At 29.4% G+C, this 26,726-nt stretch overlaps 1 protein-coding gene across 2 annotated transcripts in view; it reads right to left on the bottom strand.

Annotated features, from left to right (window-relative positions):
• Positions 1-1,453: 1,453 nt before the first annotated feature.
• The window catches only part of LOC117173054 (4-coumarate--CoA ligase 1-like), a 26,582-nt gene continuing 1,309 nt past the window's right edge, over positions 1,454-26,726 (bottom strand). For both annotated transcript variants that reach the window (XM_033361427.1, XM_033361428.1), the window contains exons 3-6: positions 14,008-14,810; positions 9,167-9,336; positions 5,336-5,740; positions 1,454-1,690 (exon numbers count right to left, since the gene is read on the bottom strand). In XM_033361427.1, the coding sequence (XP_033217318.1) occupies positions 1,569-1,690; positions 5,336-5,740; positions 9,167-9,336; positions 14,008-14,810 (1,500 nt within the window). In that variant the 3' untranslated portion in view covers positions 1,454-1,568. The remainder of the gene's footprint in view (positions 1,691-5,335; positions 5,741-9,166; positions 9,337-14,007; positions 14,811-26,726) is intronic.

The following is a 26,726-nucleotide window of genomic DNA, read 5'->3' as shown; positions in this document are numbered from 1 at the left end:
ACTTTTTTAATTTTTATACAAAATGGCTGGTTAACGAAATCGTCCCTTCTTTTAGAACCTTGAAAAAGTGTGCCAAGAATCGATTTTATCCTTTCATTTTTTTGATAGTTATAGTGTTTACGGACGGACGGCCGGACAGACAGACAGACAGACGCCATCGTAAAAATCGGATTTTCGGATTCAGGAGGTCTCGACACGTGGAGATCTGTTTAAAAAATCGTGGTGTAAAATTTCGGACAATTCTAACACTTTCTCAATCATGAATGATGAGAATATAAAAATACAACTTTTCAATCCAAGAAATGAATTATCAACGAAAAAATTATTTTGTCACTAAGAAAATTAATGTTTTACTGCAATGGACGAATTTTCGACATAATGTAGGAATTATCAACCAAAGTGTTGAATTCTAAACCAAATAGTTGAATTTTGAACTGAAGAAGATACATGTTCAACCGCAAACACGGAGTAGTTAGTTTGACAATATAATTAAATTTTTTAACAAAAGAAAATAATTTTGAACTATAATGATGAATCTTCAACTTAGAAAATTAAGTTCAAACCAAATAGATCAATTTTCAACCAAAAAGGTGAAATTTCATTCATAAAGATTAATTTTCTAACAAAAAAGGATGAATTTTTAACAAAGACCTACATTTTCCACTAAAAAAGATAAATTTTCAACAACAAAAAAAGCTTATTTTCAGTTAATCATATTAAAAATTAATTTTCTGACTAAAAAAATTAATTTTATAACAAAAAAGGCGAATTCTCAACAAAACACATGAATTTTTAACTAGAAATGATCAATTTCTACTAAAAATGGTACAGTACTGGAATAGCGGTTGAGTAAAAAAATTATTTGGAACTAATGAAAAACGATTTTTAAAGAAAATAGTCCATTTCCATCTAAGCAGTACAATATTTAAAGAAAAATCTAATAGTTAACATTTCAAGAACAAAAAAATCTAATTTGAAAACATAAACAGTTGAGTTCAACCAAAGAAGACGAAGTTTCAATAAAATCCTCGATCAAAAAATATTAGTTATCAACCAAGAACGTTTATTTATACTCAAAGCAGATGAAATTTCTACGACGACAGATGAATTTTTATAACAAAAACACGCATTTTCAACCAAGAAAGATTTTCTAGTCAATTAGGAAAAAAATGGCATACAAAATGTGGAATTTTCATGTCAAAAAGACGAATTTTCTACAAAACAGTTGAAATTTCAAACCAATAATATAAATTTTCAACAAAACAGTTGAATTTTTAACCAAAAAGATTAGCTTTATTGTTTTTAACCAAATTTTTAAATTTTAAACAAAATAATGAAATGTTATTTTTATTTTCATTCCATGTTTTCCTTGCTTTTCAAATATTATTAAAATTCCACGCATATTAAGTTTTTAAAATTGAAAAATCAAGAAATAGCACAAAAAATCATAAAGCATAAAATATGGAAAACAAGAAAGTATATTCCTTTTCCTTAATAATTTAAAATTAAACAAAAAGTACGAGTATTTAATTTAATTAAAAAATTTGGGAGCATAAAGGAAAAGTGATTCATAACTTTGATTTTAACAAATTCCGCAATTCTCTACGAAGAATTTTTCCGGAAGGATTCTTGGGAATCGCCTCGATGAATCGAACTCCACCTCTGAGTCGTTTTTGTGGCGAAACTCGTTCTGAAAACGAAAATTATATAAGAATTTAAAAATTAAGTTCGTCCCTGATAAAATGATCGGACGATTGTCAACTACGCCCCAGCTACCTTCGTAAGGTTCTCCCACTACGCGGCTACCCCTCACTCAGTCGACCTGTTGCCACCGAGCCTGGTAAGCGGGAGTCCTTTATACCTAATGAGGACTCAAATGCAGATTGTATTTTGTTTTTGGTTTAGTACTTGGGAATTTATAAATATTATATTCGAAATCAGGCGAATTATAATGGTTCTAAAGATATTTTATTTGCTTTAAAAAGTTAGAAATTAAAGAATAAACGTTCAAGTTTATGTGAACTTTTATAGAAAATTTTGCAGTATATTTTACTCAAATCAATTACAGTAGCTTTAATTTATCGGTGCAATATTTCACTTTACTTGGGGAAATTCCGGAAGCTAAAAAATTTCGCCTGATTGGGTACAAAAGGACTGCCGCTGATTAGGGTCGAAGGCAGTAGTTCGGCTGACGGAGGGGAATCCGCGTAGTGGGAGAACCATACGCAGGTAGCTGGGACGGAATTTTCAACTGCCCAAATAATAGTATAGAAATGGGATATTTTAAATTTGACTTCTGAGGTACACTGATATCATCGGAATACTAACTATGTGACTTATTAAAAATTATCCTTGACTTTGAGAGGCAATTTAGCCATCCGAAATATAGATACACATATTTTTTAAATAACTATGGAAATCTTATGAATACGAAATAATCATTTTTATGTGCGAGCTTACTATTAAAAATCACCTAAAGCCTACAATTCTTTGCCAACTATCAACAAAAATTTAGCAGTGATCAGCAATAGGTGCATAAGCACGTCTATGGATTCGATTTTTTAATTTTTATCATTTTCTTTTTTTTACACATATAAATAAACAAAGAGCGAAAATAAGACATTTTTAATTATAATTTTTTATTTTTAAATAAATAACTTAATTAATCCCACTCTCGATGAAAATGAATGTTAAAGTATCTAATTAATATCAATAATGAACAGGCTATCGAATCTAATTATTATAAAATAATTATATTAACACAGTATCAACATCGTGAAAATTTTACTTGCCAAGTATGTTTTTAAGTTGAAATTGCTTGATTTTATCTGCCCGATCATATTTGATCATGGAAATTTGTTGTCTAGTATATTTTGTTTATTTTATAAACAAATGAATAGTTTAGGCATTTTATGGCCGAAAGTAATCGTTTTTCTTTCTTATTGCCCTTAAATTATGTTAGTGGTAATAATTAGTCATAAATATTGGTTATTAGATATTATTTGTTTATTTTATAAACAAAATTTAGGAACAAATGCATAATTTGGCAATTTACAGGCTAAAAGTAATTTTTTTTTCATTCTTAACGCCTTCAAATTATGTAAGTGGTGTTAAGTTATAAATAATTACTTTCTGTTCATAAACTGCCAAACTCTGCATTTATTCATGAAATTTGTTTGTTCATTTTGTTCATTTTGTTCTTCATCAACAAAAATCGCCCATAATATAATTTGAAGATAATTAGAAAGAAAAACAATTATTTGCTCTCAATAAATTAATAAACTATGCATTTCCTTATAAAATTTGTTTATAAAATTAAACAATAATATCGAATGGCTAATATTGATCACTTTGTATTACCATTAACATAATTTAATGGTACTAAGAAAGAAAGACGATTACTTCCGGCCAATAAATGTCAGAACTATGCATTTGTTTAAAAAATAAACAAATTATACCAGACAACAAATTTTTATGATAAAATATGATCGAGTCGACATTTATTTTTATCAAGAATAATATAATATAATAGTAAAGTATCAAATTAATTAATTAATTATTGTAGCTTCTGCCAAGGGTTGAATTTGAAATACAAAATTCTTTAAAAATCAGAATTTTATTTTTGTTTTCTTCAAGCAATAATTTAATGCCCAAAAAACTTTCAAAATACTTTGAAAGTATTTTTACCTATATTCTGGAGGGCGCTATCACATCTAAGAGCCAAAAATAACTTTTAATCGGTCACCTGGTTAGTGGTCCGATACTGTCCGTCACACAGTGGGGCAAAAAAAACGTCCATGGAGAAATTAATTTTCAGAAGACAATTATTATCCGATTTTTACTTTTTTTTATAAATGAAAGTTAATACAATTTCGGATCGAACTTTCATGGGCGATTTTTAAATTTTGGTTTTTTGTTTTGTTTTTTTAATAAAAAAAATGATTTTACCATTAAATTTGTACAATTTATGGACAAAAAGAACTTTTTTAGTTGAATGAATAAAAGATAATAAACAATTTGTTACTTGAAAAGCAATTTTTATAAACAAATATCCTTATCATGTATTTTTAATGAAATAAACAAAGTTTTTTAAGGAATCGATCATATATTACTGGGAAATAAGACCTAAGTATCATATTTGGTGACCAAAAAAAGTTAATAATTTTTCAAACTACCTTCATTAACAAATACACTATTTGGCTATTTTTGAAGGTACAAACTTGAATTTTTCGATGCAATTAACTGTAAATAACTAACTTCTACATTTTTAAAAACTTTTTGACGACAGTAAACAATTTATTATGGTAAACACCAATTTTTTAAATAAATTTGTATCATTTTATGTATTTATAAATAAAATACCGATTTTTTTCACGAAATTAACAGCCAGTTATTTAGCAATGATTTTTTGCTATGAACGCAGGCGTGATGGGCAGTGCCTCGGGCGGCAACTTTTGAATGGAATTTTTCTTTGATTAATAAAATATACAATAAAAATACAATTATAATTTTTTTATCACAAATAAATCACGAATCAATTGAATGTTAATGAGTTGTTTTTCCGCGGCTATTTTCCGCGTATACTACTTAACTAGAGTGCGTGTGGGTGTAAATATTATTATCTGAAATCATTATTTATTTAAATTGCAAGAATTGTTTTTAATTAGTTAGTAAAAGTTAGTTAAAAAAGTCATTAGTTCGTAATTGAATCAATAACATTTGATAATTCTGTAACCAAACTTAATTAATAAATACATTATTCGGCTATTTTTCATCATTCATACTTTTTTTATGTGTAATCAATTGTTAATAGTACATTTTTTAACTTTTTTATGGTTCGATGATGATCCTCTAGTTTTATTAACAATGTAGTAAAAAACTCCATAGAAAAAACTTGATTTATTCCATCAAAAATACCTGATATGAATATTTGTTTATAAAAATTGATTTTAGAATAACAAATTATTTATTAAATTTGCTTAATTCAACTAAAAAACTCTTTTTGTTTATGAATTATTCAAATTTATTGCGAATCAAGTGACGAATCGCCGCCAATCCCCACGAAACCATTTTCATTTACTTATTTGTTTACAAAAAATTTAAGAAATTTGTTAACATTTGCATTGCTATTGTACATCTTTTTTGGAGAGTTGCTTCTAGTTTCCTAGTTATTTTTGATTAAATCAAAGCATTTTTAAAAAATCGGTATACTGCAGAAGTAGATTTTTTTTTCCTTTTTGTTATTAAATAAACAAAAATGTAAAAATCAGCCACGAAAATTCGATGCAAAATTTTCTTAGCCTTAATTTAAAAAACAGTTAAAATCGGATTTTACCATTAACGTATTTAATAATTTCTTCAGCTCTTATTTGGACTCCAGCTTTTTTAACTACAAAAGCCAGAGGCAATTCTCCAGCAAATTCGTCTGGTAATCCAACAACTGCAGCATCTCTAATTTTTGGATGGGTTAATAAAATTGATTCCAATTCTGCTGGTGGAACTTGGAAACCCTTGTATTTTATAAGTTCTTTTACTCTGTCAATGATAAAAAAATATCCATCTTCATCATAATATCCAACATCTCCAGTATGTAAAAAACCATCTTCGTCTATTGCAGCTTTTGTTGCTTTTTCATCCAAACAATATCCTTTCATTATATTATCTCCTTTAAAACATAATTCACCTTCACAATTTGGTCCCAAAGCTTCTTTTGAAATCCCATCTAATGGCACAACCTTCGCTGAAAAGTTATTTTTTTTATAATTCAAAATCAGATTTTTTTTAAAATCAACCAATTATTGGGGAAAGCAGATTTTTTCAACAATTTTACTGCATGACTCTGATTACTAATCATAAATATTTTTAAGGATTGCTACATGTGAGGGAATCCAAAAATGTCAGAGGAAGTCAGGGAATTTAAAACTGGTCACGGAAAGTCAGGCAATGTCAGGGAAAACCTTACAGAGTAAAGGAATTTAGATAAACTTATATTAATGTTAATTTGATTATTTTGTTGAAAATTCGTCTATTTGGGTCACAAATTTTGGTTGAATTTGGTTGAAAATTTATCTGTTTTTGTTGAAGATTGATCTATTTTGTTGATCTTTTTTTAGTTCAACTGTTTTTGGTTTAAAATAAAAATCTTCCATGGTTAAAATATCAACTGATACATTTTTCGTTCAAAATTTATTTCTCTTTGTTGATGGTTCATCATGTTAGTTAAACAAAACTTTTGTTGCGAATTGAACTATTTCGCTATTTTTCTAACAATACATTTTTTTAAATGAAAATTTAACTATTCCATGTTTGGTTGAAAATTTAACGTTAGTTGAAAATTTCTGTATTTTGTTGAAAATTCATCTTCTGTGATAGGATATTCATCTTTTTAATGACTAATTTATCTTTTTTGTCAAAAATTTATTCTCTGGTTAAAAATTTAATAACAAATAGATTGAAAATTCCTTTAAAAATTTAAATATTTGGTTGAAAATTCTCATGTATTTTGTTACAAAAGAATCTTGTTTGGTAGAAAATTAACCCATTAACGCCCAAAAGACCGAAAAACTAAGCTTAACTTTGCTGATGAAGTTGTAGTAATAAAACATGTCGCATGTTTGAAACTCAACATACTTATGTTTTCAAGACCGCTCTGCAAGATGAAGTTCTCAAAATAATTGCTCGTTCACCAGAAAATTCAATATGGCGGCATTTATGACAAAAAACACGGAAAAATTTAAGACAAAAAATTTTTCTGCTGGATTTCGTATCGAAAATTTTTTTTCAAGCAACAAAATTGGTTCACAAAAGTGCATAAACATATTGAAATTTCGAAAAATTTAAAACAACAACTTCGAAATTCAAGATGGGTGTCTCAAAATGGCGAATAAAAAAAAAGAAATTGTTATTACTACTCCCAAGTGACGGAAACAAATTTGACTATTAGTCAAACAACCTATATATATTTTTAATAGTTTTTCCAGTCACTTATTACAAATTTCGCCGCGAAATTGTAAAATTAATTTGTTTAAACTATTTGTTTAAACAAATTATTCCGAAGAATTAGATTGTTCAGAAGATGCATATGCTTTTCATGGGTTTTAGGTCCGCTGAGTACGAATCTGACGTTAAATTGGCAAAATTAATGTGCTTAAACAATTTTTAAAACTATTTTTTAACAAACTGTTGCAATATTGAAGTTTTTGCAAGATACATATGCTTTCATTGGCTTTTGTGTCCCCTGAGTACAAATCTGGCGTCAGATTCGCAAAATCTATGTGTTAAAACAATTTTTTAACAAATTGTTGCAATATTCCCTTCTGTCAGCCGCCGTATTTGACGTTTACCAACTATTACCGCGTGGAAGTTGAAGGATAGATATTTTTTTTGTTCATTTTGATTTTTTTTTGTATACTTTTTTATTTTGTTTTCTTGTTTTTTTTTGTTTTTAAAATTACCAGTTTTATTTTTTATTTTATGCTAAACGTCAAATGCGGTGGCTGACAGAAGGGAATATTGCAACGATTTGTTAAAAAATTGTTTTAACAGATTGATTTTGCAAATCTGACGCCAGGTTCGTACTCAATGGACACAAAAACCAACGAAAGCATATGCATCTTGCAAAAACTTCAATATTGCAACAATTTGTAAAAAAATTGTTTAAACAAATTGATTTTGAAAATTTTACGCGAGATTTGCACTCAGCGGACCCAAAAACCATGGAAAGCATATTCATCATGTGAACAATGTAATTCTTCGGAATAATGTGTTTAAACAAATAGTTTAAACAAATTAATTTTGCAATTTCGCGGCCAGATTTGTAACAAGAACCAGAAAACCATGAAAGAAATATATAGGTTGTCACTTGAGGGTAGAAATAACAATTTCTTTTTTTTAAATTCGCCATGTTGAGACATCCATCTTGAATTTCAAAGTTGTTGTTTTCAATTTTTCGAAAGTTTAATATGTTTGTGCACTAATTTTCTTGCATGGAAAAAATTGTTCGATACGAAATCCAGCAGCAAAAATTTTTTGTCTTAAATTTTTCCGTATTTTTTGTTACAAATGCCGCCATATTGAATTTCCTGGTAAGAGAGCAATTATTTTGACTTCATCTTATAGAGCGATCTGGACAATATAGTATGTTGAGTTTCACACATATGCGACATGTTTTACTACCACAAAAACTGTGGTTAAAAATTCATTTGTTTTGTTAAAAATTAAACAATTTGGTTGGAAATTCGTCTTTTTTCGGTAGAAAATTAACTATTCTATATTTTTTGTTGAAAATGTATTTTGTATTTGAACATTGGACTTTTTGGGACAAAATTAAAGTTTTGGGTTGCAAATTTAAATATTTGCTTAAAAATTTATTTTGTTGTTGTTCAAGATCCATAATTTTAGTTAAAAATTCACTTTCTTAATTGATAATTTAACTATTGACCAAATATAATTGAAATAAGGCAAGTTTTACACTTTTGACTTAAGTGAAATATTCGATTCTGATAGCGTTTATCATATTCCTTTGAAATGGGCCGGAAAATTCAAAATAAGTTAAGAATTAACAAACTCAAAAATATAAATATTCGACGATAAATGGAATACCATTCTTCGTCGAATATTTATATTTTTTAGTTGAAAATTGATGTATTTTGTTGAAAATGTAGCTTTTTTGTTGTTAGAAATTAACTTTTTTGATTCAGTGAGCAAAATAAATTTTCAACAATAAAATTGTGTGTTTTTAAAAAAAATAAAATCGTTAAATTACCAACCAAAGATATGGATATGAAATTTTTTGGTTGATAACTCGTTTTTTGGGTTCATATTCAATTGTCTTGTTAGAACATTAATATTTTTTGTTGAATATACAACTTTTTAAATAAGTTTTTCTTTTTTTATTGACTGAAAAATCTTTCTTAGTTGAAAATTTAACTCTTTTATTGAATTCCCTTTTAGATTTAAAGATTGCTCTGTTATGGCTGAGGACTCAACTAATTTTCTGGAAATTTCTCTTTTTTACTTCAACTGTTTCTTATTGAAAATTCTACTATTTTGTTAAAAATTGCTTTTTTCTTGAATCAAAATTAATTTTCTGACTGAAAATTTAATTCTTCCGTTTTTTGTTCAAAACTTATGCTTTTGAATTTAAAATAAACTTCAGTTTATAAACCTGATACTCCTAGATGTAGAATTCCAATGCTTCCCTTTTTAAAATTGTCTGGGACATAGAGTACACCTAGAGTTGTTTCAGTCAATCCATAACTATTACGAATAAAAGGAAGCTTGAATCTTTTTTTTACGGCCTCCTCAATTTCTACTGACAATGGAGCAGCTCCAGATCTGTAAAATCAAACATAATAATCAGAAATACTAGAGATTTCTCGTCTAAGAAACTATACTTCTAGAAAGTTCTAGAATTTGGGGATTCCCCTAGCCCCATTAGCCACCTTCATGGGAACCTAAAGTCTTGGTCGATAAAGTTGAAACCTACATCATCAAAGGCGGTAAAAATTTCGGTCAGATCCCTACTTTACCAGATAAAGAGGTAATTAATATCGGTTAGGAGGGCATATACATTACTGACTGGTGGCATCTTAGAGCAAACTCGAAACATTATTGTCTGTCGGTAAATAACCAGTCCTGGTTTACTACTATTTAGCTCGGAACAAAACCAGTGTCATCGTGTTATTCTAGGTATACTACCAGTGATATGACACTACTCTCCTGATTGTTTTAATGATTTATTTGTCCACTTTCTTATTTTTATATTCGTGAAATTGTATTTTATATTAACTATAAAAGTAACTATACTGTAAATAACATCCCAGAAAACTTTGTAACGATTTGGTAACTATTCGGAAAGAAAACTGTAATACTTATATAACAGCCTTACTGTATCAAATAAAATACATGTAACTTTTTTGCAATAGATATTGAACAAAAATGCGTAAAATATATGGAACAGAAAAATATTAATAGCGCGCTCATTGTAATTTTCTCTGATAACTTCTTATTAATAATAACAGCATTTAATTTAAATATCTAGGTTCATTTTAAATGTTGATTAACTCACTTCAATTTACTGGTAACAAATTTTAAATTATAAAGATTAATTTTAATTGAATTGAAATAAATAAACAATCTGTAACAATTTTGTAACAGATCTGTAACAAAACCGACATTTTTAATGATATGAATTTAAATTATTATCAAATCTAAATTGAATTTTCTCGTTACAGCTCTTAGATTATTATAGAATAAATTTGTAACAGAAGTCCATAACGTCAACGCAACAACGTTCTGCTACATATACAAAACTAAACATGAAAGAATTTTAAATCATTTTTCGTAATACTGCGGTTATGTAACAGATATAAAATAGTTTTATCTGAGTTATGAAATAAATAAACTCAGTTTGAATAATGTTATGTTACAATGTTAAGCTTTTACAGAACATTTCCACCAACCAACTAAATATAACAACTCCTAATAAAACACGCTTTTTTTCTTAAGAAATTGTTTCTACTCACAGTTCTTGAATTTTTACATCATTTAATTGGAACAAATATTACCTAAAGGATACAAACAATTTCCAAAATGCTATTACTTTCTTACAAACATATTCTTATTTTCAAAGTTTATGTACTTTTATTTTGATAGCATACCTTATTAGAAGCAAAAGTATAGGGATCCCATCTTTCCTATCTATCCCCTCTTCTCTATGCTTTCCTATCATTTATCTATCCACATAATTATTTTGTTATCTCTCTGTGAATCGAGATTCTACTTTATCCCATCTTTTCTATCTAATCCTCTCCTTTATTTATCCACGTCCATATTTTTCTATCTCTTTATTAATGTAAATTCCCGTCTATCTTTTTCTAACACCCTTATCTGTCTCATCCTATCCTTCATCCATCTACGACAATCTTTTACTATCCTTCTGTCAATTTTAATTTGAGTTTATCTTTTTTAATCTCTTCTTTTCTATCTTCTATTCTCGTCAATATTTTTCTATCTCTCTGTCAATTAAAATTCCTATCTATCTTTTTATATCTCTTTGTCAATCTAAATTCACGTCTATCTTTCTCAATCTCCTCTTCTCTATTTTATCCTATCCTTTAATTATCTACGTCAATCTTTTACTTTATTTTTGTCCATTTTAATTTCGCTTCTATCTTTTTCGATTCCTTCTGTTTTATCTTATTTCATACTTTATATATACATGTCAATAATTTCTATCTCTCTGTCAATCTAAATTCTCGTCTATTTTTTTCTATCTTTTTGTCAATTTAAATTCACGTCTATCTTTTTCAATCCCCTCTTCTCTATCTCACCCTACCCTTTATCTATATCTACGTCAATCTTTTACTATCTTTCTATCAATTTTAATTTGCTTCTATACTTTTCATTCACTTCTATTCTATCTTATATTCTATTATTTATCTATACTCGTCAATATTTTTCTATCTCTTTGTCAATTAAAATTCCCATCTATATTTTTCTGTCTCTTTGTCAATCTGAATTCACGTCTATCTTTCTCAATCCCCTCTTCTTTATCTTATCCGATCCGTTATCTATCTACGTCAATCTTTTTCTTTATTTCTGTCAAATTTGATTTCAGTTTTATCTTTTACAAACCCTTCTTTTCTAGCTTATTCTATTCTTTTCTATGTCTCTATTAATCTAAAGTCCTGTCTATCTTTTTCAATATCTTTGTTAATCTAAATTCAAGTCATCTTTTTTAATCCCATCTCCTATCATTTTTAGTTAGAAAGATATGGTACTGCTATTTTAATAGCTCGTACAACAATTCCATTAGTTGCCGTGACTAATTAGTTAGTACCAGCAACTAAGTAAATTGTTGTCCCAAATTACAAAATAGCAGTACCATTCCTTACAAACTAAATAATTGGCCCAACTAACCATTTTTTTCAGTGCATCCTTCCTCTATCTACGTAAATCTTTTATTATATTTCTGACGATTTTTATTTTTTTCTATCCTTTCTATCTTATATTCTATCCTTTATCTATTCACGTCAACATTTTTCTATCTCTCTGTCAATCTAAATTCCCGTGTATCTTTTTCTATCTTTTTGTTAATCTAAATTCACGTCTATCTTTTTCAATTCCCTCAATTTTAATTTGCTTCTATTTTTTTCCATCCCTTCTTTTCTATCTTATTCTATCCTTGATCTATATACGTCAATATTTTTCTGTGTCTCTTCGAATCTTAATTCTCGTTTAACGTTTACAATCTTTTTTCTCCATCTTATCGCACCCTACGTCTATCAACGTCTATTTTTTCCTACTTCTTTGTTAATCTGAATTCACGTCTATCTATTGCAATTCCCTCTTCTCTATATTATCCTATCCTTTATCTATCTATGTTAATATTTTACTATCTCTCTATGAATTTTAATTTTCTTCTATCTTTTTTAATCCCTTTTTTCTATCTTATTCTATCCTTTATCCAGCCCGGTCATTATTTTTCTAATTTTATATCAATCCAAATTCCCGTCTACCTTTTCGAATCTCCTCTTCTTTATCTCGTCCTATCCTATGTTGAAAAACGTAATTCTTTTACCATCTCTCTGTCAATAAATTTATGTCTATCTATTGGCATCCCCTATTTTCTGTATTATCCCCCCTTTATCTATCCATGCCAATCTTTTTCTATCTCTCTGTCAATATAAAATTCCATCTATCTTTTACTATCTCTTTGTTAATCTAAATTCACGCGTTTCTCTTTCAATACCCTCATCTCTTTCTTATTCAAACCTACATCTACCGACGTCAATCTTTTATTATCTTTCTCGTTTCCTCTATCTAATCGTACTCTAATACTATCAACGTTTATCATTTTCTACCTCTTAGTCAATCTAAATTCTTGTCTATCTTTTGCAATTCTCTCTTCTCTATCTCGTCCTATCCTCCATCTATATATGTCAATCTTTTACCATCTTTCTGTCAATTTTAATTTCCATCTATCCTTTTCAATCCCTTCTTTTCTATCTTATATTCTTTCCTATATCTATCCAAGTCAATATTTTTCTATCTCTCGTTCAATCTAAATTCCCGTTCATCTTACTCAATACCCTATTCTCTATCTTAACCTATACTACATCAATCTGCGTCAATCTTAAATTATCTCTCTTTTAATCAAAATTTACGCCTATCTTTTTCAATCCCATTTTTTCTATATTATCCTCTCCTTTATATATCCACGTCAATATTTTTCTATTGCACCGTCACTTTAAATTCACGTCTATCTTTTTCAATCTCCTCTATATTATTCTATACTTCATCTACCATCGTTAATCTTTAACCATCTCCCAGTCAATCTAAATTTACGCCCATCTCTTTCCATCCCATATTTTCTATCTCATCCTACCCTTTATCCAACTATGTCAATATTCTTCTATTTTTAAAAAATCTGAATTCCCGTTTACCTTTTTCCATCTCTTCTTCTTTATCTCCTCCTATCCTATTCTATCAACTTCAACCATTTACTACCTCTGTGTTAATTTAAATTTGTGTCTATCTCTTTCCATCCCATCTTTTCTATCTTATACTCTCCTATATCTATCCATCTCAGTCTTTTACTATCTTTCTGTCATTTGAAGTTTAAGTCTATCATTTTGAATCCTCTCTTTCCTATCCTTTACCTATCCACATCAATATTTCTCTATTTCTTTGTCAATCTAAATTCCCGTATATCTTTTTTATTCCTCTTTTCTCTATTCAGTCGTATTCTACTTCTATCCATGTATATATTTTCCTATTTCTATGGTAATCTAAATCAATCTAATCTAAATCTGGTCCTATCCTTTTTATCTATTCATGTCAATACTTTCCTAGATCTTTGCTAATCAAAATTCATGTCTCTCTTCATCAAGCACCTTTTCTCTATCCCATCCTATCTTTTACCCATCAAAGAAAATATTTTACTATCTCTCTATTAATATTTCTACTACCAGCAGGGTATAGAAGTGTAAATATTTTACTCACGATACTCTTGTTACAGACGACAAGTCGTATTTATCCACAATTGGACTTTTGGCCAAAAACACTAAAAGTGGTGGTGCCAAATTCAAAACTTGAATCCTATATTTTTCAATAGCCTTCAGGAAAATGTTTTCTTCAAATTTAGAGATGATAATTTGGGTCGCTCCAAATGCAAAAACTGTCATTAAAAGACAGAATCCGTAAGCGTGGGAAAATGGCATTAGTCCCAACATTGTTCCATTGACTCGCGTAACAGGAACTTTACATTCATCGTACTGTTGAATCATAGTCAAAATATTTTTATGAGTCAACATCACACCTTTTGGAAGTCCTGTGGTTCCACTCGAAGCAGAAATTAATAAAACGTGATTTTCTATGTCGATTTCTGGCAGTCTAAAATTTCTCGATTCTGAATTTGGAATTTTAGAAATTAAACCTGAAATATTAGGAATTTCTGAATTCGAAAGGTTCGGTTGGAGAAGAATTAAATTTGTAGACCAGGGCAAATCCTTTACAATTTTTTTCATTCTAGGCAAACACGAAATTGAGACGAAAATGTATGTTGGCTTGGAAATTTTCATCGTGTGAATCAATTCTCTTTCAGTGTAAAATGGACTCAGAGGACAAATTGTCGTGCCCAAGAAAATGCTGGAGAAAGCTGCTATTGCGAAATTTAAATTATTCTCACTGCAAATTCCAATTCGGTCATTTAATCTTAAGCCCTGTTTTTCTAGAGCTTTTGCTAGTTTTAAACTGTTTTCTAGAAGCTGCTTGTGAGTTAATTCCTCGCCTGTTTCCATACTTATCTAAAAGAAAAATTATTATCATGAAATATTAAAATTTTAAATAAATAAATTTAAAATATCAAGTACAGTTAAACTCTTCTATAGTGCTGATTTTGGAGTTGACGGTGGATTAGAACTAACTCATTATAGCCCGTTCCGCTTTGGTTTGTTCACGCCTGAGTGCTTGCCAGAGTGACAACTGCAGGCCCGCGCACTCCGCGCAGCACCTTTTACACCAATCTGCGGCGCGGCGTTAATTCTTGGAAAGGCTATAGAAGGGAGGGCTATTGAAGGGTTTCACTGTATTTTATAAAAAAAAAATATTATTTCTTTTTCAAATTTTTTCTGAAGTGACCCTTTTTTCAGCATAGCCACAGACTAAGTCAAGGGACTGATAGGATGAGAATGTTATCAGTTAATTTAATACAATGTTTTGAAATCTTTTGCGTATATGATGTAGGTACAAAATTAGGAAATGCTGAATTTAATGGTTTTAAAATGTTTATTTTTATCTGTGAAATATAATTTATAGCTGAATCAAAGAATTATAAATTAAAAGAATTTTTCCTTTGGAATAAATGAAATAAATATAAATAAACATTGATGAAATTGTTTTTAATAAAAGCCTATAATATATTATTCTGAATGTTTTCAAATCAAACCTTTTTTATGCACTTAACAAATTTAAAAATTAATATTACCATATTTGTTAAAAAAAATTAATAATAAACATTTTAATTTACAAATTATAAGATTCTAGTATTAAGCAAGAATTTGAATTATAGATATGCGTTAATGGTAATTGCATTCGATTGCAATGTAGGAGTTTCGAATTTATGATTATTTTTAAATTCAAAGCCCTCTAACCTTCTAAGGAATTATTTTTTTACCTAAATTTTAATGTTTGAAACTTTTGTTTCTAATTCCCATTATTTTGACTATCTCTGAAGTTGACCATAATTTTTCTCACTGAGACATTGTTGTATTAATTATATTATATTATATATTATTTTATATTATATTCATCATATTTTTTATTATATTTAAAGAATCGGCCGACTTTTTTCAATTAATTTTTTTCGCAACTTGCATCGTTTTTGGACAAATTTCTTTTTTTAATTTTTAGTGTTATTTTGCAAGATAAAAACAAAAAATTCGCATCCCATACGAAAATGATTCACAACAAACTTGTAACTCTTTTTTGGATGAAAAAATGTTGTCTTTTTATTTCTTTCGCAGCTTGTGTAGTTTGTGTAAGAACTTTATTTTTCTATTCTTAATGCTGTGATTAAAGAATAAAACAAAAACTACGAGGTCTATCAAAAAGTAAATGATAAACAATTTGTAGATCTTTTTTGGGTGCATCATTTTTGTCGGTTCGTCTTTTGTCATATCTTACCTAGTTTTACCTGAAAATGGATTTTTAATTAATTTTCTATGAAATAAAAATTCAAATTTTCGATTTTCTAGAAAAATTCAAAAAGTTATCAGCATAATCTTGAAGAAGATTCAGAATGCAACAATTGTTTTCCTTTGAGATTTTTCATATCGTGCGTTGTTTGGCTTGAAATGTTCATTTTCGTTTGTTTTTTTGAATTTTGTGCATGCTATAACTCTGTTAATTTGTTTTTTATTGAGAACAGTTATGATGATAAATTGTTCGTATTTTTGAATAATATGAATAGCCGTGATAGAATTTTCAAATTCTTAAAAACGAACAGACAGACAAATTTGTAAAAACCTTTTTTTTTATTCAGGGGACTCAAAACGTGAACATTCGACATTTTTTTCTTCGGAAATTTAAATTTTCAATTAAAAAAAATTCATTTTCAAAGAAGATTCACAACTTTAAACCATTTTTGGTTATGTTGGCATTTTACACCAGAAGACGGTATTTTAAATAAAAAATCATTAGATATAAGAAATGTGTGTACAACTGTCGGTTAAGATAGCGTTTTTCAATATTGATTTCTAATAAGATTTAAAATTCTAGACTAGCATTTTTAATAAAAAATTATTAGATTTCTCAAAAAATACATACAAAATTCTTAACAACTTTATGTTATGTGGGTGTGTTTCACCCGGAATTGGTATTTTTTAACAAAAATAATAAGAGTTAAATTCTACTTTTTTTAAATAATAAAATTTACATGTTTGAACAATTTCAGACAATGTTAGCGTTTTTTGAAAGAAATTGACATATTTATTTTAAAAAATTATATTTGCAAGGGAATTTAGAATTGCTTGAACAATTTTATATAATGTTGGCGTTTTACGACGAAAACAGGTTTTGTTAGTTTAAAAAACATTAGATGTCCAAATAAGATTTAATTTTTTGCAACTCATACGGATAAGATGTTGGTTTTCAAAATATACATATTTTAAAGATGATTTACAATTTTTGAACAATTTAAGGTTATGTTTAACGTTCCTTTTCACAAGAAATCGGTTATTTAAACAAAAGTCATTAAATTGAAAAGAATATTTATGATTTGAATAAGTTTATTCTCACGCTCTGTTATAGTTTTCGTCGATAATTATTAATATTTGAAAAAATTAGATTATAAATAATATTCACCATTTTGTTAACAACTTTAGGTTATATTAGTGTGTTCCCCTAAAATTAGTATTTTTAAAGAAAAATAATTAGATTTCAACTCAATGATTTTTGTTTAAAATAATAAAATGTACAAGCTTCAACAATTTTGGATTCCGTCAGCGTTTTTCTTCCGTAATTGCAATTTTTGTTTAAAGAATTATTAAATATCATAGATTCATAATTTTTTAACAATTTTGAATTATGTTAGTTTTATTAATCGAAAAAGTTTGAATTCTCATACAAGAATTCAAGAAAATTGAAAGTCAAAGAAAATTTCTTATGGACTTTTACACTGTTATAAATTAAACTTTAAATTTTATTAAACTTTTTTCAAAAGAGTGTGAACACATATGCAAGAAGCAAAATATTTTGAAAAAGCAGCATTAAAAAAAATTCAAATCATTTTAATTAAAGTCATTTATTTTCTATAATTTGTGATACATACTGAAGTGTTCTTTAGCTAGCGTTTGGTGTAGGACAGTAACTTATGTGTTGTCACTCTCCTATGTAAAAATCTAGCTGGATCATTAACATGGGATAAGTGGCCCTATCTGATTGTGTGTGCATAATTTATTTTTGCCCAGACAAGTCTGGTGAATTCTTGTTTTTTACTAAATAACTTACTATGTTTAGTGTTTAAGCGGAGGGTAAAGATTCCACGTTGACATGGTACCATTCGATTGAAGTCAACTTCTCGGCGATATTACCGTAGTTGGCCTCCCGCTGCTTTTCTAGAAATTTCTGATGTAGGATGAATAGTCTTTTATGGAATAGAAGCTCATCGATCATTTCCCATAGGTCATGGGATAGAAAGGTGATGGGAAAACCTCCAGCCTGTCTGAATATCTTCCTAATCGCTACTTCCAACTTTTTGATTGATGTCCTCCTCAGTCTATTTGCAACTTGTATGTTACCATATTCTAAGACTGGCCTGATACATGTATTGATTATCATGCATTTTATTCCTTCGTCCACTTTACTATATCTTCCAATGATGGGGTTGAGCATAATCGCGATTCTCTTGGCTTTGAGGCACGCTTCATCTACGTGTTGCTTCATGGAAAGAGTACTATCTAGTTTAATTCCTAGATATTTGATAGATTTTTCCAGTTTAATTTTCTCATTCTCAACTTGGAGGTGAGTAAATTGATATTTTTTATTAGTGAAGATGATGGCTTCAGTTTTGGTTACATTGCATTTCAATCTCCAGTCTTTGTAATACTGAATTAATTCTTCTGCCGCCCATTCTGCTCTGATTTTGGCGAATTTGGCTCGCTTTCTTTATTCATTACTAAGAGATCGTATGCATATTGAGAGATCATTGTGTTTGGGATGTTCTTGACTGGAAGGTCGGCCATGTACAAGTTGAAGATAACCGGGCCGAGAACTGAACCTTGGCTGACATTTCCATCTTGTCCATTTTTAAGAGTAGCCCTTTATGGTTGATGGAATCGAAGGCTTTTGTGAGATCGGTACTGATGACTGAGGTTGACTCGCCGTTCTGGATAGCTTCTGTGATATGACTTAGAGTGTGTAGAGTTTGTGTTTGGGTTCCTTTTTTCTTGCAGAAGCCGTGTTGAAACTTTGGGATTACCTTTTCAACATGTGTTTGCATCCTAGCGAGTATTATTTTTTCCAATATTTTTCCCATGATGTTTAGTAGGGTGATGGGTCTATAAGATTCTGGCTTGGTTGGATCTTTCCCTTTTTTTGTGTAGAAATATACAATGGCCGAGTTTCCATCTTTCTGGTAGGTATGCAGTTTGTAGATACCAGTTATTAATTTTTACTAGTCTGTTCTTTGTGAGTAGACCGATGTTTTTGAGTTGTTCGATCATGATACCGTCAGGACCCGGAGCCTTATTATTTTTAAAGGTTCTCATGATTTTAGTGACCTCGGCGAGATCCGTTTCATCCAATTGCTGAAATTATGTTGATTTCAGGGTATCTTCGTCTTTTGTCGAGATTTCCGCATCTTCGACTATGGCCGCACCCACTAGCTTGTCGATTGTCTCCTCTGATGACTTGGTTCCATCAAATATGGGTAGTATCGTGTCCAGGGTTTTCAGTGATTTTTGCACTCTCCATAACTTTCTTCGATAATCCTCATTGCATTCAAAAGTTTGTATCCATTGTTCTTCCTTCCAGACATCTAGTTGTTCTTGTACTTTAACTTTACTATTTTTGTATTCTATTTATACTCTCCTCGAAATAATTCCGGCATTCAAGTGTCGTAGCTTGTTTCTTTCTCTGATTTCTATCTGGATTTCTGTTGGGAGAGAGTCAATTTCATTTTTCATTTCTTGTAGTGGTGCCAGGGTGTCTAGGACTAGAGTGATTGTAGTTTCAAGCTGTTCTATTGCCCCCGTGCAGCGGCCTCGACGGCTCGGCGCAGCACCAGAGAGTTGGGCCTCGAAATATAGCTTCTTTTAAAATTTTTCCTCTGATGTTGCTTGTGTTTGAACTGAGGATGGGATGTCTGGCGTTGAAATCACCAATGAGTATCGTGATTGGCTTAGTTGTCAGGTACTCCAGCATTTTCTCTGCCTTTTTGTCCCTTCCTTTGGTTGGTATGTGGACTGCATACAGGTCAATTTTGTCATTATTCTCTACAAATACAGTAACGCCAAGTACCTCAATATGTTCTTCAAATTTAGAGTTCCCAAATTTTTGTGTGACTCTACCGTTCCATTTAATGTGATTCGCTATGTACATATTTGTACCTAAATATCTATAAATTTTTACCGATAATTTTATAAAACCTTGAATATTATTTTTTGCTTTAGACCGGACTTCATTGAGAATGATGATGTCAGGTCTGTTTCTTGCAATTAGTTGCATCAACTCTGGCTTACGTCTGTGTATGCCATTTATATTTAAATGTAATATATTAAGGTCTGCCATTGTGAATTATTGTTAGGAATTTATGTATTGCTGTCAATTCGTTTTTATAACTTTTTTATGGAACAGCCAGATTCTAATAAATTTCACAAATGAGATCTCGAGTTTCGTCGCTCGTCTCATTTTTGTTTACTATTTCGTCTAGTGCATCTAGAATTATATCAGTTATCTTTCTAGTTGTCTGGCTTTTGTTGATTTTTGTGTTTGCAGCACTTACAATCTTACTCGAACCTGATGTTACCTGTGCATATGAAACTCTTGCACTAACTCGAGTCTGTTCACTTTTCCGGGCCTCCTCAGTGCCTGCCTCAGTTTTGCAAGCGGTGCTTGCTGACGTGTTTGTTACCGTTCTATTGTTCACGCTGGCTCCTTGTTGTTTATTCCTTCTAAAGTTTTCTCTCCTCTGCTTTGATTTCACAATTTCCTTAATAAAGACTGGACACGCTGCCTTGTTTGCACCATGGCCTTCTTGGGAGCAGTTGGTACACACCTCCACGCTGACTCCTTTGCTGTTTATTTTTGTTGTTGTTGGCTCAATCTTGACTCTGTCACAGGGTGCCTTGATATGTCCAAAGTTTTAACAGTTTTTACTTTGGGTGACCGCACTATATTTTGTTTTATAATTAACGACCTTAACCCTTTGGTTAAAAATGCTGTTGATACCCTTGATATCAGAGTTTGGGATTTGTTTTTCAAAAATAAGGAGAAGCGAGTCCCTACTCTCAAACTGTATTAGTCGAATTGGTTGAAACCCATATCGAGATTTTATTTCAATAACAATTTCATTTTCATCAATACCCATTGAATGAAAATATTTGATAAAGAATTTCTTAGTTTTTCTGCTCTCGCCTTTAATTCCGTGGGTAAAAAATTCTATTCCTTCGTTGGTCAGAGTATTAATTACCTTTTTGTGGTTCTCTGGGCTGTCAGCTTTTATGAAAGCTCGTCCTGATGTTTTGTCAAATCTAATCACGGCATTGACCGACTGGGCCAAACAAATTAGTTTTCTGCTTCCCTCCCCTGCCTTGACAAGAATTTCGTTAATATTGTAACTGGTGGCGGGGAGTGCTTCCTTCTGTTGACACTCTCCTGCTCTCTTTCTATCGTCTGCTGTTGATTTTCTATCTGCATGCGCTCAATGTTAGGCTCCTCTGGCTGAAGCAGATGGCCAACCGCATCCAAAGAGCTTATACAGATAGAGTAGGCATGCTAAAGGCGCGCGGCAAGTGGGAGCGTCAGCGGTTAGAAAGAGAGAGACGATTGCGTTGGGTTGCTGTCTTTATCTACTGGAGCATGCGCAGTCAACAAAGGCATCTTTATTGAAATGATCACTGCACAGTTTTGTAGATTTGGTTACAGAGGATATTCCAAGTATGTTCATCCATTTCTGTTTGAGTTCACTATTATCAGGGAATCTGCAATAATAATAATATAATCGTAATGTAATTTTTATATAAAATCACTATGCAATTTTAGTAGCAATACAATTTGTTCATCAAAATATTTTTCATCAATCAAGTGCTGTCATTAATCGTTAACTTATATGTATGATACTTACTTGTGGAAACTACGACTTTTATCTCCAGGTATTGATTCCTTCTTACACAGACAACAATTAATAGTCATATTAAATAAACATATACAGCCCAACAATCTTTGGTTCGCAGCTATACTGCTAACAATAACATTGAGATACATAGGTTAAAGTTTGACCGTTATACCAGCGCTGCGCGCGTGCGCAGTACGCTATGAAAGAGAGAGATAGCAACCCAATGCAATCGTCTCTCTCTTTCTAACCGTGGACGTTCCCACTTACGGGCATGCCTACTCTATCTGTATAAGCTCTTTGACCGCATCACCGCTTCAGCCGCCCGGCGCCACGGATTCTCGAAGTTTCTCGAATTTGTTGAGGAGTTCCACTCCGTTCGTTCCGCCATTTTACCTCGCTTTCTGCTTTTTGAGATCCAGAACAGATTCTCTCTCTGATTCAGAACCAGAAACGATCATGGTTCTTTTTCTCCCTAGAGTCACTTGTCCTACCTTGGACTTAGATTTTCCTTGGGGCACGTAAGCAATTCTGAATAGCTGATTCTCGATGGTGTCACTGCACTTACACTTCACGTTTTTCCACTGAGTAAACTCACTTTGTGGGACTCTCTTCACCTTTGTTTTTATGTCGCATCCTTTGGGCGAGTTGGTACTCATCAGAGTTTTCTCGTTCTTCTCCTCTTCGTGAAAAGTCACGAGATCACATTTTAGCAATCCGCCCTCGTCTTTCAGCGCAACAAATATTTTAAAACAGTGGGTTTTCCCACAACTGGTCCCTCAGCAAAGAAGGACTCACCACATTCGCACTCAAAAACTTTAGAGTTGGGAGCTGCAAGACTCGAAGGTGCACGATTGCCCGTCGGAACACTTCGGCGGTTCTACTTATATCTCTATCTGCTTTGAAATAAAATGAAGAGAATGGGATTTTAATATTTCCAGATTTCGATGCTGGCAATTCTCATGATTTGAATACCTCACGCGCCTCTTTATATGCGTATATTTTGAGGTTATGTTAATTCAAGTATAAAATATAAATTACATAAATATAAATACTAATATATATATATATATACATACATACATATATTAATAATGATAATATTGTAATTATCTTATATTATAATAGTCTTATTTATATCTTGATCTGAATTTGAAATAAATTAAAGAAATTGGCGATTTAGGAATTCATCTCGTTTGGATAAAAACTCAATTATTTGATTAAAAAATTAATTATTCTGTTAAAATGTAACTATTTTGTAAAACAGTCCCCTTTTCTATCAAAAATTCCACTACTTTGTTAAAAATTATATTTTTTCTATTTGAAGGTTCATCTCTTTCGTTGAAAATACATTTTTGAAACTGACAATTACTCTATACCATTTTTGGTTAAAAAATCACGTGTTTTGTTAAAAATTCGTCTTTCTTTGTAAAAATTAAATTGTTTATGGAAAATTTATCCTTTTTAATTAAAAATTACTAATTTTCGGTTGAATTATCAACTGTAAATATTTTTGGGTTGCAAATTCGTTTTGTTGTAAATGCAACTATATTGTTAAAAAATAAAATCGTAACTTTTGGGTGTAAAATAAAATTATTGACTTAAAGTTAAACTACTCAGTAAAAAAATTAATTCCTTCATATTAAGGATTCATAATTATAGTTGAAATTTCAACTATTTGCCTTTAAATTTGGTTAAAGATTCATCTTTTTTGTACATAATACTCTTTTTGACTTTAAAATTAAATAATTTCGATGAAAGTTCATGTATTTTGTTAGAAATTTAACCTTGTTTGGTAGAAAATTAATCTTTTTGGTTGAAAATGTATTATTTTTTATCAAAAATTCAATTGTTTGGTTGAAATATCAACTGTACATCTTCTTGGGCTTAAGAGTCGATTATTTCATTAAGATTGTAAAAAAATACGTTTTTTTTAACAAGGTTTTCTAATTATGTTTGAAAATTTAGCTATTTGATTGAAAGCTTAAATCTTTGATTGAAAACTCATATTTTCGCTTAAAAAGTTCAACTTTTCTTAGATAATTCGACTTTTTGACTTTAAAATTAAATAATTTCTTTGAAAATTCATGTATTTTGTTTAAAATTTGTCTTTTTTTGTAGATCATTAATTTTCTTGGTCGAAAATTCATCTGATTGGTTAAAAATTAAACAACTTTATTTAACATTAATTTTTTCTGTTACAAATTATTTATCTTCATCTGAAAATGTAACTATTATAGGGTTGATTAAAAATCAATCGTATATATTGGTTAAGTTCGAAAATCGTTTTTTTGATAGAATATTAATCTTCTTTGTAAAAAATTTTCCTTTTCCCTTTGAAAATTCAACAATTTTGTTGAAAATTCGTTTTTTTTTCTTTTTCAATTCAATTTTTTATTACAGTTTTTATCTGGAAATTGAACTATTTCATTTTTGGTTGAATCTTTATCCTGTACTTTGTATTAGTTAAAACACCAATTATTTGATAGAAAATTAACATATTTGTTTTCAATTATGATTTTTTTTAAATCGAAATAATTTTAAATTAAAATGTTTTAAATTTAATTCAAGGTATTAAAAATTGAAAAATAATTGATTTTACAAGATGATTCTCAATCCGTTCAAAATTAAAGAATTAATATATATTAGTTTATATAAGTATTTTCAATTATGACTTCAAATATTATTTCAGTCTAAAAAAATTTTATTTTTAACCCATTCAATTAAAAAAATTTTAATTAAAAAAAGAAAATTTATTTAATTATCAGAAATATTTGACCGTTCATTTAAAACAATCCATTACAAACAACTGTTAAAAACTATACAAATTTGTATAGAATGGTTCGAAATAGAAAGCCTTGAATTGTTAAATTTATAATTAGCTAAATTTTAAGTTTGAACGCTACAATTTTAATTTTAAAAAATATTCAAAATTAATTTAAAACTTAAAATTTTTTCAAATAATTTGAAACACGATGTAGATTTTTGCAGATTTAAAAAATTAAGCTTTTTGAGAATTGTAAAATATTTAAAAAGAATAACAAAAATTGTTGTGATTGCTAAGAAAATTGAAAATGATTTTTTATTTTGAAAAATCAATTTTAAGTGAGTATTTGAAAATATTTTAAAAATTAAAAAAAAAAAGAATCAGGACAATTTTAAGGCAATTTTTTTATTTTGCAGTTTTTTTAATTTTAGGAAAAAATCTAATTAATAAAATAAATCATGTTTCAACCTAAAAGTTTACTTTTTAACAAAATAATATAATTTTATATCAAATAATTGGTGTTTTAACTAAATGTAACAAATTTTCAACAAAATTGTCAAATTTTCAAGGAAAAAGGTGAGTTTTTGATCAAGAAAATTAATGTTCTATAAAAAAACGATTTTCCAACTTAACCAATATATAATATTAATTTTTAATCAATCATATAATAGTTACATTTTCAGATAAAGATAAATAATTTTGAACAGAAAAAAAATTAATTTTAAACAAAGTTGTTAAATTGTCAACCAATCAGATGAATTTTCGGCCAAGAAAATTAATGATCTAAAAAAAGACAAATTTAAACAAAATACATGAATTTCCAACGAAATTATTTAATTTTAAAGTCAAAAAGACGAATTATCTACAAAAAGTTGATTTTTTTAAACGAAAAATATGAGTTTTCTATCAAAGAGTTAATCTTTCAACCAAATAGTTAATTTTCAACCACAATTAAAAAACCATGTTAAAAAAACTTATTTTTTTACAAAGTAGTTCAACTCTTAGTGAATTATTCCACTTTTAAACCCAAGAATATGTACCAAATAAGGTCAATTTCCAACAAAATGTATGAACTTTCAACGAAATTATTTAATTTTAAAGTCAAAAATGGTATTAGCTACAAAAAAGCTGAATATTTAATCCAATTTGAAGGCAAATAGTTGAATTTTCAACTATAATTATGAATCCTTAATAAGAAAGATTTAATTTTTTTACTAATTAGTTCAACTTTAAGTGAATAATCGAATTTTCCACCCAAAAATTATGATTTTATTTTTTAACAATATAGTTGCATTTACAACAAAACTACTTTTCAACCCAAAAATATTTACAGTTGATAATTCAACCGAAAATTGTAGATTTTTATTAAAAAGTATAAATTTTCCATAAAACAATTTAATGTATACAAAGAAAGACGAATTTGTAACAAAATACATGATTTTTTAACCAAAAATGGTATAGATTAATTGTCAGTTTCAACAATGTATTTTCAACGAAAGAGATGAACCTTCAAATAAAAAAAATAACAATTTTAACAAAGTAGTTGAACTTTTGATAGAAAAGAGGACCTCTTCACAAAATAGTTACATTTTTAACAAAATAATTAATTTTTCAATCAAATAATTGAGTTTTTATCCAAACGAGATGAATTCCAAAATCGCCAATTTCTTCTTTCAAATTCGGATCAAGATATAAATAAGACTATTATAATATAACATAATTATAATATTATCATTATTAATATATATATATATATATTAAAATCCCAATCTCTTCATTTTATTTCAAAGCAGATAGACATATAAATAGGACCGCCGAAGTATTCCGACCGGCAATCGTGCTCCTTCGAATTTTCAAATTCAGAAGAGGAGAAATGGATTGCGCGCGCAACTCAGTCATTTACATCGTCTCCTACTATATTCAGAGGACATAGCCCTGTCATAGGATTGGACCACATCTCGTTTCAGATCTGAGATCACTGCTCCCCTGATAGTATCGTTCTTATGTCGACCAGTGCTCACATATGGAAAAAGTATACATTTCAACACTGACTCGCCGCTCGTCGGTGTGTAGAAGAAGAAGGCGATGTTGCGCGCGCAGGCTTCTCTCTCGCTCTCCCAGGAA

The sequence above is a fragment of the Belonocnema kinseyi genome, chromosome 5 (assembly GCF_010883055.1).
Source record: "Belonocnema kinseyi isolate 2016_QV_RU_SX_M_011 chromosome 5, B_treatae_v1, whole genome shotgun sequence".
In the NCBI taxonomy this organism is placed as follows: Eukaryota; Metazoa; Arthropoda; class Insecta; order Hymenoptera; family Cynipidae; genus Belonocnema; species Belonocnema kinseyi.
The sequence above is the reverse complement of the archived record's forward strand: the minus strand, read 5'-3'. Positions and strand labels throughout refer to the sequence as shown.